The following is a 16,323-nucleotide window of genomic DNA, read 5'->3' as shown; positions in this document are numbered from 1 at the left end:
AAAACACTCTTCCTTCAGGGGCTTAAGTCTCAGTGCAGGATCAAGATGAACATTGTCCGGTGCCCTCCTGTTACCATGGTGCTCATTCGCAGGCCAGACCTCAGATATCAACTGGGCTTTAGTGTCCAGAACGGCATTGTGAGTTTTTGAGTATGACTCAAGTCAAGTCATATGACTATACCTGCTTGATTTGTGTGTTTTATTTGCTAACAGATCTGCAGCTTAATGAGGGGAGGAATCGCAGAGAGGGGCGGTGTTCGCGTTGGCCATCGCATCATCGAGATCAACGGACAGAGTGTCGTGGCGACACCTCACGAGAGGATTGTTCAGATCCTATCAAACGCCATGGGGGAGGTAGGTCACATTTAAAACGGTTTATGATAAAGATAAAGAAAATTTGTTTCTCTTCCATTCCAGATCCATATGAAGACGATGCCTGCAGCCATGTACCGCCTACTTACAGCACAGGAGCAACCTGTCTACTTATGAGCACACGTTTTTTTGTCTCTTCATCATCCAGCTTTCACTCCTTTAAGTAGCGTCCACCTCTTAGCAACCTGTTCATCATCACGCTAATTGCCTTAATCTGTACAGTGCACAACATAGACATCAACAGCATAATTTTTGTTTTTTGAGCTATGTGCTCCTGTGATGTGGTACAATATGTTGGACCAAAGATAAATCGACGGTCTTATTGTGTATATGTAGGCAGGAAAGAGAGTAAATGTTATTTTGGTCTAATAGCTATAATATCTGAATGTATATCATCATGTTGGACCTAAATATTGTCAGGGCAACGCAAATGTTTAACAAGTGAAGCAAAGCATGTTCATTACTGCTTAATAAACTCAAAGCCATCACCAACAACATCTGGTTTTCAGATTTGTATTTGACATACTTGTGGATGCAGTGTCTAATTGAAGATTTATGCAACTTCAATTACTTTATACTTAGTACCAGTGGTTGAATGTAATCGAAGTACTTACTGTACTTAAGTACATTGTTGTGTATCTGTACTTTACATGGGTACAAATATGAAGTGGTACTTTTGACTTTACTATATTTTACAGCATGAATCTGTACTTTTAACTTCACTACTTTTCGAATTGTCCCCTGCGTTAAACGCAGAAGTGGGTAGTAACGCGTTACATGTACTCTGTTACATTTACTTGAGTAATGTTTTCAGAAAAATGTACCGCTAAGATTAGTTTTATTAAGCCACTTTTTACTTTTACTTGAGTAGATTTGTGAGGGAAAAAAACTATTACTCCACTACTTTGGACTACACAAGAGTTGTTACATTTTTCCTCTTTATTCTACATATTATCATTTTTTTTTGCTAGTGATGCTATTGCCATGAGTAGCGCTACTAATTTCACCAATGACACGTCACAACAATCAGAGGCGTCGCGTCCCATTAGGCAAACCAGGCAATTGCCTAGGGCCCCCAGCCAGCAGGGCCCCCCAGAGGGCCACAGATTTAGCACACGCAGCTTTACTGCACTGTCGCAGCGACAAGTGTAGGGAGTGTCAATACCATGGAATCATTTGGCAGATTATCTAATGATTCTGTTATCAATCCCAATCAGCACGAGCCATGTCACTTAGATTATACATGTTTAAGAAAGTCCAATCAGCTATCAATACCACATGATTGTTTAAAGAGTGACTCATCAAGTACTCTCTGGAAAGTCCTTGCAGAGTTGTTTTACGTTGATTTTTACAGGCCACCTCATTATTCATGTGACTACTCAAAGAAATTGTGATTTTTCAAAAAAAAAAAAAAAAAAAAAAGTCTATTAATGGTATCTATCATATTCCTTGTTGAATACTCTATATGCATCTAAAATAATCCTAAACGATTTAATTAGCAATTTTAATACTCCTTTTAGCAAGGTTCCTTGGGTATGCGTATGTTCCAATAGCAACCAGTCCTGTTATTGTCCTACGTCACAAGCGCTGCGTATTCTGGGAGCGAGAATAGGCGTAAGGTGCGCATTTCGAGCAGAGAGTAATCTTGAGTGCTTCCATGAACAAATGTAAGTACATCCATATGAGTCAGTGTAAAGTGCTTAGTTTTCGCCACGTTTATGGCCAAGATGACCGCACATGCACGCAGCGCACATTTTTGACTTAGAAAGAACACATCCACAACTGAACAGTATGGACATGACGTTTTTTTTTAGGTAACCTATTGTGGTTCCTCGGTTTAATTATTATTATTATTAGTTATTTTTTGTTCCGCAGCCCCTTTGAGCTCAATTTGACCCACTAAGAATGCTTCAAAATGCACCAAAATCGGCAGGCAGGTCAAGACAGGTGCAAGTTTTGATACAGTGTAAAGACAAATCCAAATATACTATGTAGCGCCCCTTAGCAGTCATTCTTTGCCCCGCCGATGCTTTGAGCCCTACTTTGACCCCCTCAGAACGCTTCAAAACTTATCAAACTCAACAGCCAGGTGAACACTGATGAAAACTTTGATAAAATGTAAAAAAAAATATATATATATATATAAATAAATAAATCTTAATATGCGTAAATGTGTGTAGCGCCCCCTAGGAACAAAACCAACATTTCATTTCATTTTATTTTTTTAATTTTGATTTCTTCATTAATTTTTTTAAGGTGAAAGAGGAGGTAAGAACGCAAAGGTTAAAACACATCAGTACTATATGAATGGGATCATACGCGGTGCCCAGACTGCCGCAAGTACTACATCCACTTTTCTTTGGGTGGGCAGAGCGTGTCCGTGGGTGGGCACTGCCCACCCCTGCCCCCCCGGAAGCGCCCCTGTGGAATGCACCTGATGGTTTCTTGCAATCCGCCATTAACGCCATACACAAGTTTCCAGAGTGAAATACGGGCGGTGCCATCTTCCGGTTTAGAAAAAAACGTCATGAGTTGCGGTTGAAGTTAGCAGTGTGTTGATGAAGTTAAAACTGCAAAATCAAGCCATGGAATCACCAAAAATGGATTCAGCACGACATAAATGAGATTTATGATTGTTCTTATCCCTTCATTGATCATTACTGGACAAAATTATAACAACCTGTCAGCCTGTGTTGACGTGAGGTATAGATTGATACGCCAGATAGAGTGATCAAAATGAGATGAAATTACACATTGTAGTACATTTTCCGAATGTAGAAGGGCTGACACGGATTTTGTTGTTACAAGGAAATACTACAAGGTATGTACATATAAACAAAAATAGTATATCATTCTTTTTTTTTATTGCAGATATTGATCGCATTAAAACATTTGGACACGTGATTCCATTTCTTTTTTTATTTAAAACAATTGGTGCATGAGCAAAACAGCTCAATATATCACAAACTCAACAAGTAGTATCATGCGTAAGATTTCAGCTTTACTATTTTTTGAGTACCGGACACATGAAAATGCAGGGATAAGAACATACCTTCCATAACACAGCGGCAATATGGCAACAAAAACACTTGGTCTTTGTGGTGACACGAGCTTGGTTCCACATCTGCCTTTATGGACATGTTGTCCTCTCCCCTTCGTGTTGACGGCAGATGGATGTGATATTTCCAAATTTTCTTTTATAAGGGATTTTGATGACTAGTGTTACTCCAGCTCCACTGTTGTTTTGGATGAAGAAATTCTAAAACGGAAGTTGCTTGCAGACATAAGGAAGTTAAGCGGAAGTACCTTGGAGACTTACCTATACACGCCATGTTCTACAAATTGGGAAGTGGCGTACCCTTGATTTCTCTGGGCCATAAACATCTGTTGTACTCGTCATAAAGACGTCATTTCTGACCAGTGTATAAATGAATAGTAGCGCTTTCATTCAACACCAGATGGCAGCACTGTTGCATCGTAACTAAACAGGTTTTGTAGCGCTGAAAAATCCTTTCGGAGTTCACGTCAGTGGTCGCCAAGTTTTATAGCCTGTCTTTGCTGGAATAATAGATTTTGATCACACTTATATTTGACATATTGCATGACAACAAGGCAGGGGTAGAAGAAGGTGTGGAACACCAGGAGAATACCATATAATCCATGAGAGCCAAGTACAAGCAGTAAATTATGCAGTCTGATGAGTCTCCAGAAAGAGGACACAGATTCAACGGAAGAGGAGTTGATAAAATACGGCATTTATCCCCTCCAAGAAGAACCGGGGGTTTACAGCCACCTCCCAGATGTAGAAGTTTAATTTCATTGAAATGAATTGAAAATGTTATTTTTCATGTTTCATGACAGTAAAGTGTATTGTTTACAAACTATTGTCAAAAAGTGCCATTGTTGGAATGTTAATTACTCCGTGCTCATTTGCTCAACCTCGATGTGCAATATGTCAAATTAAAGCCAAGATGTGAAATTTTCATGATCAGTTGTCGAAACTTTACTAAGATTAATATTTTATAAGTAGTTAAGCAATGTGTGTGAGTTTACATATATGGCATTTGAAATTCTTCAACTAACTGGTTATGACACTTTCAAAAATGTAAAAAAGAAAAAATGGGGAAAATGTTTATAACATAATCCTTTGAAAATATACAGTAGGAATAAAAAGATGTAAAACAAGGCACGTCTGAAAGTTTTTTTTTTTTTCTTTTAAATTCATAAATACTCATTAAAAAATTAACCCCCTAATTTCACATAAAATGCTCAATGTATAGGGTTAAGATATTTTTTGGGAGTTTTTTGAGCTTGTTAAGCTTCTGTTTACAGTGCAGTCAATAATATTATTTTTTCCCCCATACTGCACAATTATATATTTATATTTAAAATATAAAATACATAAATATATATCACATTTTTGTATCTTTTTGCATTTTACTTGTAAATTTTGGAGCAAGTACTTTTGTACTTATACCTGAGTAAATCTTTTTCTGAGATAATTGTACCTTAAGTAATTTTTTGCCCCTGTATCTGTACTTTTACCTAAGTAAAAAAAAAAGTCAGTACTTCATCCACCCCTGCTAAGTACTGTCAACGATTCTCTAGTGACAGAACAAACACCATCACATCTGTAAAAAAAATATTTATTTGAAATCTAGAGTGTGCAACACAAACTAAAAAAAAAAAAAAAACATTTCAAAGAAAATAAACCACCATGATTGTCTTCACCACATACAATTAATTAATTTGACTTACGAATATACTTTATAAAAACTATAGAACTGTTTGTAGTTGCGAGAAGCTTGAAAAGACAGAATATAAATGCAGTCCGAGAAGTCCAACCTAAATGTTATTTTAACTTTGGTCAAATCTGTTACCGCATACAGTACTTGATCCACTGGCACCAAAAATAACACCGATTTCTAAGAAAAATAAAATGTTCATTTCATTAATATTTTAACATGATGACCTATAAGCTATAAATAGGTATTAAACAGTCACTTCCATATTTTATTAAATTTTTCACTGAGACGAGCGCATGCTTCCAAAGCAGCAGGAGCAGACGTGGAAAGACAAAAAGGGTAGTTACCTCAAACTACTCAGATTTTCTCAGATGAGACCATTTTTGATGTTCTGTCCATCTGCAATCATTAGGATGCATTATTTTTCAAATATGTTTTTAAGACAAGGCACTCGAACATGTACTGTTATTCCAGAATGCAGTGTTCCCCAATGTAAAGTTGTGTCGAGGTACGCAAGAAATCACGTGACTGACCTTAATTTCTATGTGGATGAGCACAGCTATTCATGGTGGCATCGAAACTATGGACAATAGCTCTCTGTATACCGTAATATGCACCCATTAAAATGCCCAATTTTTCTTAACTTGAGAGTTCATACAATATACTCTATACTTTAAAAACGGACTTATAAGTGAAAAGGCATTAGCGAGCACACTATATTAGGAAACATGACATCTTGTCTAGAAAGTGGTCCGTGGGTCACCAGGTCCAACTATTATACAAAAGTGGAAGCTCAACTCTTAACTAAATTATGTTTACATGGTCACAAAATAATAATATACAATGAGAGTAACAAATGACAGGTGGAAACGTGTATGTGGGGGGCTTACCTGGTTGATCGCGCACAATAAGGTAAATGTGTCTGAACCCAACATGTCCCAGGAAGTGCATGCCACAAAAATTACAGCGAGGTTTTTGAGGTGAAGCAACAGCCGACAGTATGTTGGTCAGCCATTACCAGGCAAGTCCAGTGCATTTTGTCAGAGACAGTGTAGAATAATTATGTCATACTGTATACACCTTTGTTGGACTACAACTCAGTGTCCTTGTATTTCTGAGGGTTGTAGTAGCCTCTCTTGTTATGGTCGGCCAGTTGCCTGCGGTACTCTGCATCGTCGTCTTCGTGAGCTCTACTCTCAGAGTACTGCTGCCTGGATGGAGTCTGTGGCTCCGGGTTGGAGCTGGAACTGAACAACGCACAAACATATACAGTGAGGAAGGATTTCTTCGATTTGATAGGGAAAAATACTACAACCCCTGGCAAAAAGTATGGAATCACCAGAACACTCACTCGGCCATTTTATCATGTAGAAAAAACTCAGAAAAAAAAGCTTGAAAAAAATAATAAATGTTTAAAACTGCAATCCAGATTCTTGACCCTTGACACCTTGTCCAATGCAGATTCTTGACTCTTGACAAGGTGATGATGCTGGAACTTTGGTTTGGTGCTGTTCCAGTGAGATTTACAAAGATGACTGCCTGAAGAAAACATCAAAATTCCCTCAGTCCTTGATGATATGGGGCTGCATATGTCAGACAAATGCACTGGGAAGATGGCTGTGGTTAAATCTTCAATAAATGCACAAGTTTACATTGAAATTTTAGACAGCTTTCTTATCCCTTCAATTGAAAAGATGTCATTTTCCAAGATGACAATGCATCCTGCTACAGAGCTAAAACTGTAAAAGCATTCCTTGGAGAAAGACTCATCCAGTCAATGACATGGCAAGCAAATAGCCCAGATCTCATCCCTATTGAAAACTTGGGTGGAAAAATGGTCCACAGCAAGGCTCCGGCCTGCAAAGATTACCTGGCAACTGCAATCAAAGAGAGTTGGCACCAAATTGATGAAGAATACTCATTAGGTCCATGCCTCAGAGACTGCGAGACTAAATACTAGAGATGTGTTTTGATTCTTATTTCTTTGTTTTGTTTCTCATGATTCCATATTTTTTTGCTCAGAATGGAGTGATTTCATATACAGTGGGGAGAACAAGTATTTGATACACTGCCAATGGGAACCCATTGGCAGTGTATCAAATACTTGTTCTCCCCACTGTATATTTCCCTGCACTTGCTCTATAAAAGTAACATTTACTGATCACCACAATGTTTCTTATTCATTTCTTTTAGTGTTTCTGAATGCTAAAGAGTTGCACTTTTGAACCAATTCATTATTTTTTCAAGCTTTTTATCTGAGTTTGTTCTACATGATGAGTGCTCGTCCGAGACTGGTGATTCCATACTTTTTACTTTTTGTAGCTGCATATTTCTGATGATGAAATGAGACTCTCACCCTATTGGCTGAGGACGATTAAGATTGGGTTTGGGCTGTTTGACTGGGATTGCATAGATGTCCGGGTGCTTTTGGGCGATTTCCAACTGCGGCGAGAGAGGGTAAAAAAGGCCCAGATATGTCAGAACAACTTAAACTAAATAAACAACTAACCAACCACATAGTTACACAAGAGTCTTGTTGGTGATTTAACAAGCTTTCCTTTTTTGAGTGCTATAATGAAAATACAGTGATCCCTCCTTTTTCGCAGTTAATTGGGACCGCCATCCCCTGCCCTCAATGTATTTATTCAGATTTAACAGCATTGGAAAGAACGACATATAAGACGTTTTTCCCTTTTCCCCCACCCAAATTAAAAAAAAAAGAAAAAAAGAAAAAAAAAAGAAGAACCCTGGTATGTATATTTTAACAAATGTTTTATAAGCACAGCAAATTAAATAATTATGATATGAGATGTATATGAAGGAAAATAATGATTTGAAGTTTAAAGCACAAAGTTGTAAGAGATCACTGTATTTTCCTTTCAAATCTCCTCTTTAGAATGTTAATGGACAGTATGAAGTGGTTAGTAGAAGAAAAACCCATTGAAATATTACTGTATACTGGATCTGGATACTGGACCCAACCTATTTGTGTTTAGTTTGCGCACCGCCATGTTTTGAGGCTATACATAAATGGCTCTATCGTGAACATCCCCCCATTTGGCGGAGAATTGCAACCAGCCTGACCTCAAATTGCAAAAATCGGCAATTAAATTGTCATGAACATCACCACAGGGACATAAATGAGAAACAACAAATATTAAACATTGCTTAAATCGATTTTATGTACATCATTGATAAATATATATTTTTAAAAGTAAACCTTTAAAGCCTTCATTGCCTGCCGTTGGCAATTATTTTTCTTATTTAATATTTGTCTCATATTCATAAATGAAGGCTGTAGTTTTTGTACTCAAGCCACAGCTTTGTCTAAGTGCTTGTGTCTCCATCTAGTGGCCAAAAATCAATGAGCGCGAGTATGTGTTTTGACGAATTTCATGAGCAGTGCTCTTCCATCATCGCGTGGCTATTTCCGTCATCCATCGTAATTAGAACTCTTTTCGGCTGGGGTTGATTACGCTTGAGGTTTATTATTAATTTTTAAAAATATGTCCTGTTCAGCTGTTTGACATGGAGAATGGAAGTCTGAGTGCCTGGTTGGTCTGAACAGTTTTAAAGTTTCACATTGGAGTATGACCTACTCCCATTGTGATCATTCAACATACCTCGTTTATTAAGACAAAGCAGCGAACAGGAAGGGGTTATGAGGGAACAGACGAACTTCATGGCACTTCAGCTCGCAATTCAGTTTGACTTGATGGTAGTTCGTTAGTGTGTCCAATTATAAATTAAAAAGATCAATTGATAAAATTAACTTACCGATGCAATCTTTGAGTCAGGGAACATTTCTTTTGCTAATTCTGAGAAGTGATCAGCAATAGATGCAGGCAAATTGTGTTCGGCAACAAATTGGCAGAATGAAATCTCCGCTTTCGTCACTTTTTATTCTGCAGACTTTAACTTTATGACCGGTGTTGTTAATCTTACGTTTAAAATGTAATTAATTACAGTTACAAATTACTTCTCCCAAAAAGTAATTGAGTTAGTAACACAGTTACCTGAATGTAAGAGTAATTAGTTACTTGGATAGTAATTGGTGTTACCTTTCATGTTTTTTTTTCATAAAAAAAAACAAAAAACAAAAAAAAAAACATAGTAACCTTTGCCATGTTTGGAAATTGTTTAATGTTGTGAATCAACTGTTAAAGTTAAAATTGCTACTGTTTTTGCATTAGTTCCCTTCTGTCTACTTTCGACATGTTAACGTAAGATAAATTCAAGTCAAAATGTTTCCGATTTAGGAGTATTTTAGATAAAAAGACTTAAGTTCGCCAGGAAGGTTCACTACACCAGAGCCTTTCTGAGAAGTCTACTGCCTTAAAATGGCGGCTGTTTATTAACCCCGCTGTCTGTCAATTCGCATGTAGGTTTATAAGCAAGTGATATCTAGGCGTAGATTGTAGGCTGTCGGCTACAGTCAGGAAATATTGGAGCCACCTAGCCTTGCATCGCGTTTGCTACAGTGTCACAACAAACACTCTTCTCTCAGAGTGTCTCTGACTTTTCTCGCGTCATTCAACCAACGTAGTAACGCATCGTAACACACACTGTCTTGTTGCCGAAACGGTGACAAAATCCGAACAGAGAAAAAAAAAAACGTAATGCACGAAAAACGTACAGATTTTGAACTTACGGTGTACACATTTAAAAATCAGTGCTCACTTGTACAAATAACGCCGAAACCGTACGACTTGACAGATATGCATGCGCCACTCATATCCTGTCGGTACTCACATTGGGTTGCGACAGACACCAACAGTGGCTCAACCAGTTTCACCAATGAGACGTCGTGACAATAATCACGACTCCATTATTCCAATCAGACTCAAGCTTGCCGTTCTATGATCATGCAAGCCTGTTCAATCACGTGGCAAGTATTTGACATAGTTATCAACATGATTGAAAGTGCTCATTTTAATCCCTCTCCCAGTTTTTATTTGGCACTGATTGACCACTGAAAACCAGAGATTTGATCCTTTTAGTTTCATAGCAGGAAAAGTTTTCTCCACTCATGCTCTTTGGACGAATAATGCTTCATTTCTGTAGATTTCTTTCTCTCGCCACAATTCAGTGTTTTTGTTTTCTTGAATTTCTTTGGCCTAATGTGATTATGTAATATGTTATTGTAGAGTATAATAATAACAGTTCATATAGATAATTGTGCTGAAGAAAAAAAATACCATTGCTTAAAAAAAAAATCTTAAACAGTTACAGTACAATATTACTCATTACTTCAGTATTCTTTTCACCAAATACTTTTGTACTTGTAAATTTTTTGATGAATATTTTTATTTAAGTAATATTTTTAAGTAAGGCTACTCTTTAGTAAAATATTTGGCTACTCTACCCACCACTGCTCACAGTCCAGGTATCTTGTAATGTAATTAATTATATTCACATTTGAAAGATATGCGATTACAATCTAAAAATATCGTTTTTCTTGTGATTACTTTTGTTTATTTAGGCTGCCATTAAAGATATACAAATTCTTCCACTGGAGTGAGAACAAACAAACATTTTTTTTCCCACTTGAAGACACAAAAAATTAGCCTGAGAATCCTTTTGATAAAGTGGACAACATAGTCAGTACAACATAACTAAGGGTAGAAAGAAAGAAAATATGACACTTTCTACAACTACATGTACACTCAATGGGTCTTAAATTATTAGTATGTCAAGATATTTTTGTTGAAGTGGGCTAAGAAGTGTAAAAATACTGTTTCATTCTAGAGCAGGAGCAACACATACTCGAGCACTTTCGGCTTCCTGCAGTTCGAGGATCCTCTGTGCACGAGCCAGGTGGTCCATCTTCTCAAAGGCTTTAATCTTCGAAGAAAAAAAATGTTGACACGAGTTATTTTTTGCCACTATTTCTCTGACATCATATCATGTGATCCATCTCATGTGATCTCAGTTTGATGAGACGTTTGACTTCAAAAGAGGACGAGTGGAATGGGAAAAAAAAAAAGATGCAAGCGATGAGTGCTTCATGTAGAATTCGTGGGTTGACACATACATTCAATTACCTGATCCCCCATTTGCTGAATCGCATATGAAGCCATGGAAGTAGTGGGGGAAAAAAACAGTGGAATAAAATAGCCATCAACAAAAGCAACCAAACAGCAAAGCTAATTAGAAAAAGCAAAGGCCTTAACAAATTGGACTAGTCAGTAACATCTGCAGAATATTCATCAGGATGCTGCAGGTCTAAAAATAAATATGACTGAAACTATGAGTGTAATAACAACCTTGCCCAAGAAGGATTTGTTGGCAGGGTCCTCCTCCTTCTCTGAGTTCTGCTCATCTGACATCTGGTTGAGGCGGGCAATGGTGGGCTTCAGGGCCACCGGAGGGGGCAGCGGCTTCCCCCCGCCCATTGCGTCGCTGCTGATGGTGCTGCTGGAGTGCGAGTCATAGCTGCGTGATGAGTCAGTCCGAGTCTGAGCACGCACCTGTCGTGGAACACAGCCACGTGAGGTTATATGATGCACTGGTATGACCGTTTGGAATCAAGAATTAACAGAAGTTAATTAAATAACAAAAAAGAAAAACACTAATTAACACTCAATGATTGAAACATTGTAAATCATCATCGCTACTCCAGATATCATAAGTAGCCGAGACACCCCCCCCCACCCTTGCGATAGGTAACTACAGTTGCATGATTGGCCTCCTATCAGACGCAAATTCATTGAAAAATTAAGTCATTTGTTTGCGTTAGATTTGTGCTATCGTTTTTGATATATTAACATTTCTTTTATAGGTCAATCTGAGGTCAACCAGCCCGTTATTTGGATTAAAAATGGCTAAAAAATTGTGTCAATCGTTTGTGTTTGTGTGCTGCTATCATTTTGAGATATTAATTTTAAGTGATGACGTCACGCATAAGGGAGTGCAAAAAAAAGCGATTATTTGATGCATCGCGATTTGACACGTGACGATTTGATTACGATTCGTAACTGTTCAAAAACGATTTTCCCTAATACCTTCATGAGAGCTGCTTGTAGCGGAACGAAATTCAAGACACGTCTGCCACCGACACCTTTAACCAGGGGTCTCCAAACCAGTCCTCCAGGGCCGCTGTGGGTCCTGGTTTTTGTTCCTACCGATTGAGCACAGACAGTTTAACCAATGAGGTTTCTGTTAAACAAGCAGCATCTGGCGGGAATCAACTGATTTCACTTGTAAAACACCAGATTGGTGCAAAGGTGTCCCGGTGTTTTGTTGGAACAAAATCCTGCACCCACTGCGGCCCTATATGGAATAGTTTGGAGACCACTGCCTTTAACGGACGCCCGCACGTTATGATGGATGCTGCCGGTTACTGAGCAAGAGATTTAATCCTTTTCAAAAGACCGGAAAATTAATTTGTGTATGAGACATGCAGGGACCCAGCGGTCGCACTTTGGTTCCTCTTCTGTGTGCAAGTTATTATTTACAGCGAGAGGGGAAGACAGAGCATTCGTTGCTCCTTGTCTTTCAGTTGTCCAGCAATAGTTTCAAGTCATGTCAATTGAAAAATGTCCTGAGTGTGTTGCTAAGACCCATGTACGTCTATAAGAGGTGAGTACATGAAACCCTCTTGGACTGTTTAGCCTTTATTGTTGTTGTTTTTGAGATGTTAACAGTTAGCGCTAAGCTAGTTAGCGAATTCGCTAACGTGTACTTCCATGTCCATTTGTGCGTTGTTTGTTGGTGTACAAAAGTTACTCTTTATGCAGAATGTGTAAAACCATGATTAAGTACAGCGCTAACACTACAAACGTGAAATAGTACAGAAATCTCTGAAAACAAAGTATATTGGTTAAAAGAAAATCTTATTTCTAAGACCCGTTGTTTCCAGAAAATGCGGAATTCATTCCACCTGTCTAAATTTTATTGGATTGTTGAGAGAAATATATCCTGCCTTTACAATAGTTAATGTTTTTGCGCTTTGTTGTTAAAATAAATAAATAAAAAGGCAGTTTAAGGGCAGCTTTTGTTGTATAGGCATGTTTCCATCATTCCTGTTGAATCATTAGGATATTTCAAATAAATAATGGACATAAATTTGTTTGGCTACTTTATTAATTACCAATGTACGATGAATCGATAATCGTGATAACCGTGATCATCGTCAATACCGTGATCATCGTTCAACAATCAAATCGTAGCACCCTGAATCGTAATGGAATCGAATCGTGGGATGCCAAAGATGGCACACCCCTCATCACGCAGTCCCACATTTTTGGCGAAATGGACCCGAAATGGTGCCATTCTTTTATGTGACGTTTGTGCTGCTTTTGTTTTTGACATATTGAGATTAGGGGTGTGACAAAATATCAAAATCGTGACATATCGTGATATTTTGTATCCCAAAAGGTTATCGATATGCTCCTGCCAAGAATCGAGATATCATTTTAAAAAGGTGTCAACGTTTAAAAAAAAAACAAAAAGCAAAAAGTTGCTATCAAAATCTTCCACCATAATCAGGGGTGCACATAATTTTTTTGCCCAGGTTCTCAGAGGAGGACCTGGAGATGTGACTTGGTCCTCATTGAGCTAGAGAGCCGACCCGCCTGATGCGATAAATTTATGACAAGCTTTACTTAGAGCCAATTAATTTAATTATATTAACAATTAATGCTTGATTAACATCAACTGGCACAACAAAATTGCCATTACTTTGAGGTGAAATGTAAAGAAATAAAAAGCACCAATTCAAAAATAAAGGGCATGATGCGGCTCACACATCAACTCCAAGTCTTTTTAAAAGTAGGATGTCCTCCTCATGAGACCTCATTGAACGTGCATTTTTAGCTTTGTAAAATGCGAGCAAAAACACGTTTGTCAGTGCATGTCGCTGTTCATTACCTTTATTCCGCGACTTGTCCATAGGGCGAGTGGGGTCACGTCTGACATCGATAGTTTGCTTAATTGCCACATGCTCTGTATTTTTCGTGCTTTTCAAAGTTTGGATGGCTGAAATTCTTTGACCCTACATAAAATGCGCTGCTCTTATCAGCGACACTGGGATTCTCACGGCACATTTTGTACTGCATTTCCGTGCGAGCATCATTTGCTTCTATCCATGGTACCTCCTGTAGCCACTTTTCAGCAAAAGTCCTTTTTTTCGGTAGCTCCGGAGACGTCTCTGTCGTCTGTCTGTCTTTTGACGGGGGTGGGGGAACACGGAAGTAAATACTCAGTGTGGCCTGCCTCTTCGACATTTTGAGAAGTTATTTTCTCGTGTCCGCCGCAAATACAGTGGTCAGCCATCGGTACGCAAAAGCGTATGGAACCTGTTGAGGGCCAGCGCGTTTGTCTAAGTCCAGTACGTATGCGCGCATGCGGACCATTTATGTGCACCCCTGACCATAATAGTTTCTTAGGCTGCGTCTACACTAGGACGGATAATGGCCTTAAACGTGCAATTAGTTGGACTATCCGGCATGTCGGCCAGACTAGTATGGCCATTATCCGGATTAGTTGTGAGACAGATAACGTAGGCGGGTAATGTTACCCGCCGCCTACGCGCCGCCTAATATGGACTGCTGTCTCCGTACAACATTCGGATGTTCAGGAAGGGACGTCATGCCGTCGCTTTTTTTCGTGCGACATGACAGGATCGTAAACAATGGAAGCAGACGATCACGACGTGGCATTCCGGCTCCTCTTTTTTTCCACACATTTTTCTTGAACCTTCAAACTACGTCTCAATATTATGCTTCAATTCAGTGCCCATTTGGGGGTCTCCCATAGCGGATGAGGTGGAGTTTTCTACAGAGCTCGTCTCCCGAGTTGTCTCCAATCAGCCAGCTGGCCCCTCCCAACTTAATGCTGACCGAACATGAGTACTGTATATAAAAATGCATAGAGGAAAATTAAACCCTGAAAAGTGACCTGCGTGGTATGCCCCGGGTAAAAGAGGCGCGCGATCAGTTTTTTTCCCCAAGACATTTCTGCCTGTCAAAACTGTTGCCACTTCCAGGATCGCAACTTTTATGCACAAGCAGCCTGGTTGCGGCTTCCAGGAAATATACCCAGCGCCACAACATATGCCTCTATTTGTTATTTTCCAAGTGGTGAGAGCTCAACTGAGCATCAAGTGTAACTGGGGCGCTCCGGACCGAAATGGTGGTATCGGCGAGTACCAACAAAGGGGGTGCCGATAGCATTTACCAGTCCAGTGACGCTTACTCCACTCCGTCTCTGTGTTGTGTGATGACATGTGATCGCTTTGCATGCCAAGCAGCTATTGCTATTGGCCTGCTCCAGACCAATGAGAGTGTGCCAATAGCCGCTCTCAACCAGTGGCGGGGCAGCTTTTTCATATGTAAGAAAAATAAACTACGAGAGTAAAATGTCGGTGGTCTGGACATATTTCAGTTTATAATCTCCGTCGAGTACAATAACTGCATGCAAGATTTGCGGCCTGAAAGTTTCGAGAGGTGGCGTTAAATCGGCCAGTTTCAATACCTTGAACCTGATAAAACATTTGAAGACGAAACGTGAAAAAAAAAAAGAGTTTGAGGCTGCAACAGCAAGACTGCCATCCAGAGGAAGGAGAAGGAGAACGGAGAAACAATCTCTGGCCAGTTCATTACGTCTACTTTATTGTCTTTTACTGAAAGAAATGCCACAGTAATTTGAGACCTGATTCAGATGTAGGGTTGCCAACTTTCAGAAATAAGGGACCCCCCCCCCCCCAAAAGCCGTACAGGTGACGAAAAAAAGGGACATCCCCAAATCCTAAAATACATAGAAATGTATTAATTTATATATATTTCGTAACACAATTTTTAATTCCCAATTCTGAATTATTCCTTATTTCAAAGGACAGGTGGCAAGCCTATTCCAAAGTGCTCTAGAAGTAAGCAAAGCGGCTAAGTGTATGTTGCTGGTGTACAGAGAGGGAGGCTAATAGAGAGACAGGATGCTGTGGTCAATTATTATTTCATATGATTTCATGAAAGTTGCACTGTTTGGCCTTTAACAGCCAATACTCAGAAAAAGTTTAGTCAGTTCATTTATTGTATTTTTACCTCCTCTTGTTGGGCTGGTATTATACGTGTTTTAATTTCATAAATTTAGCACGATTTTGGCCTTTGAGAGCTAAGGTTTATTTAACAATTGTCACCCATACCAAGTATGCAATAAAAAGTTCAACTGGATTCACTTTTTGTATATATATATATATATATATATA

General features: G+C 38.8%; 2 protein-coding genes across 11 annotated transcripts in view; one reads left to right on the top strand and one right to left on the bottom strand.

Annotated features, from left to right (window-relative positions):
* LOC130905865 (amyloid-beta A4 precursor protein-binding family A member 1-like) overlaps positions 1–2,047 on the top strand; it is a 40,079-nt gene extending 38,032 nt beyond the window's left edge. Inside the window, exons 12-14 of one of the 2 annotated variants that reach the window (XM_057819613.1) lie at positions 19–138; positions 214–354; positions 418–2,047. In XM_057819613.1, the coding sequence (XP_057675596.1) occupies positions 19–138; positions 214–354; positions 418–489 (333 nt within the window). In that variant the 3' untranslated portion in view covers positions 490–2,047. The remainder of the gene's footprint in view (positions 1–18; positions 139–213; positions 355–417) is intronic. The other variant, XM_057819612.1, reaches the window with a different exon arrangement.
* Positions 2,048–5,002: 2,955 nt separating this feature from the next.
* Positions 5,003–16,323, bottom strand: part of tjp2a (tight junction protein 2a (zona occludens 2)) — a 92,669-nt gene continuing 81,348 nt past the window's right edge. For 6 of the 9 annotated variants that reach the window (XM_057818257.1, XM_057818258.1, XM_057818251.1 and 3 more), the window contains 5 exons: positions 11,384–11,587; positions 11,162–11,176; positions 10,884–10,961; positions 7,474–7,559; positions 5,003–6,364 (listed from right to left, as the gene is read on the bottom strand). In XM_057818257.1, coding sequence (XP_057674240.1) covers positions 6,208–6,364; positions 7,474–7,559; positions 10,884–10,961; positions 11,162–11,176; positions 11,384–11,587 — 540 coding nt within the window. In that variant the 3' untranslated portion in view covers positions 5,003–6,207. The remainder of the gene's footprint in view (positions 6,365–7,473; positions 7,560–10,883; positions 10,962–11,161; positions 11,177–11,383; positions 11,588–16,323) is intronic. The other 3 variants (XM_057818252.1, XM_057818254.1, XM_057818259.1) reach the window with 1 other exon arrangement.

Source organism: Corythoichthys intestinalis, chromosome 17, assembly GCF_030265065.1.
Source record: "Corythoichthys intestinalis isolate RoL2023-P3 chromosome 17, ASM3026506v1, whole genome shotgun sequence".
In the NCBI taxonomy this organism is placed as follows: domain Eukaryota; kingdom Metazoa; phylum Chordata; class Actinopteri; order Syngnathiformes; family Syngnathidae; genus Corythoichthys; species Corythoichthys intestinalis.
The sequence above is the reverse complement of the archived record's forward strand: the minus strand, read 5'-3'. Positions and strand labels throughout refer to the sequence as shown.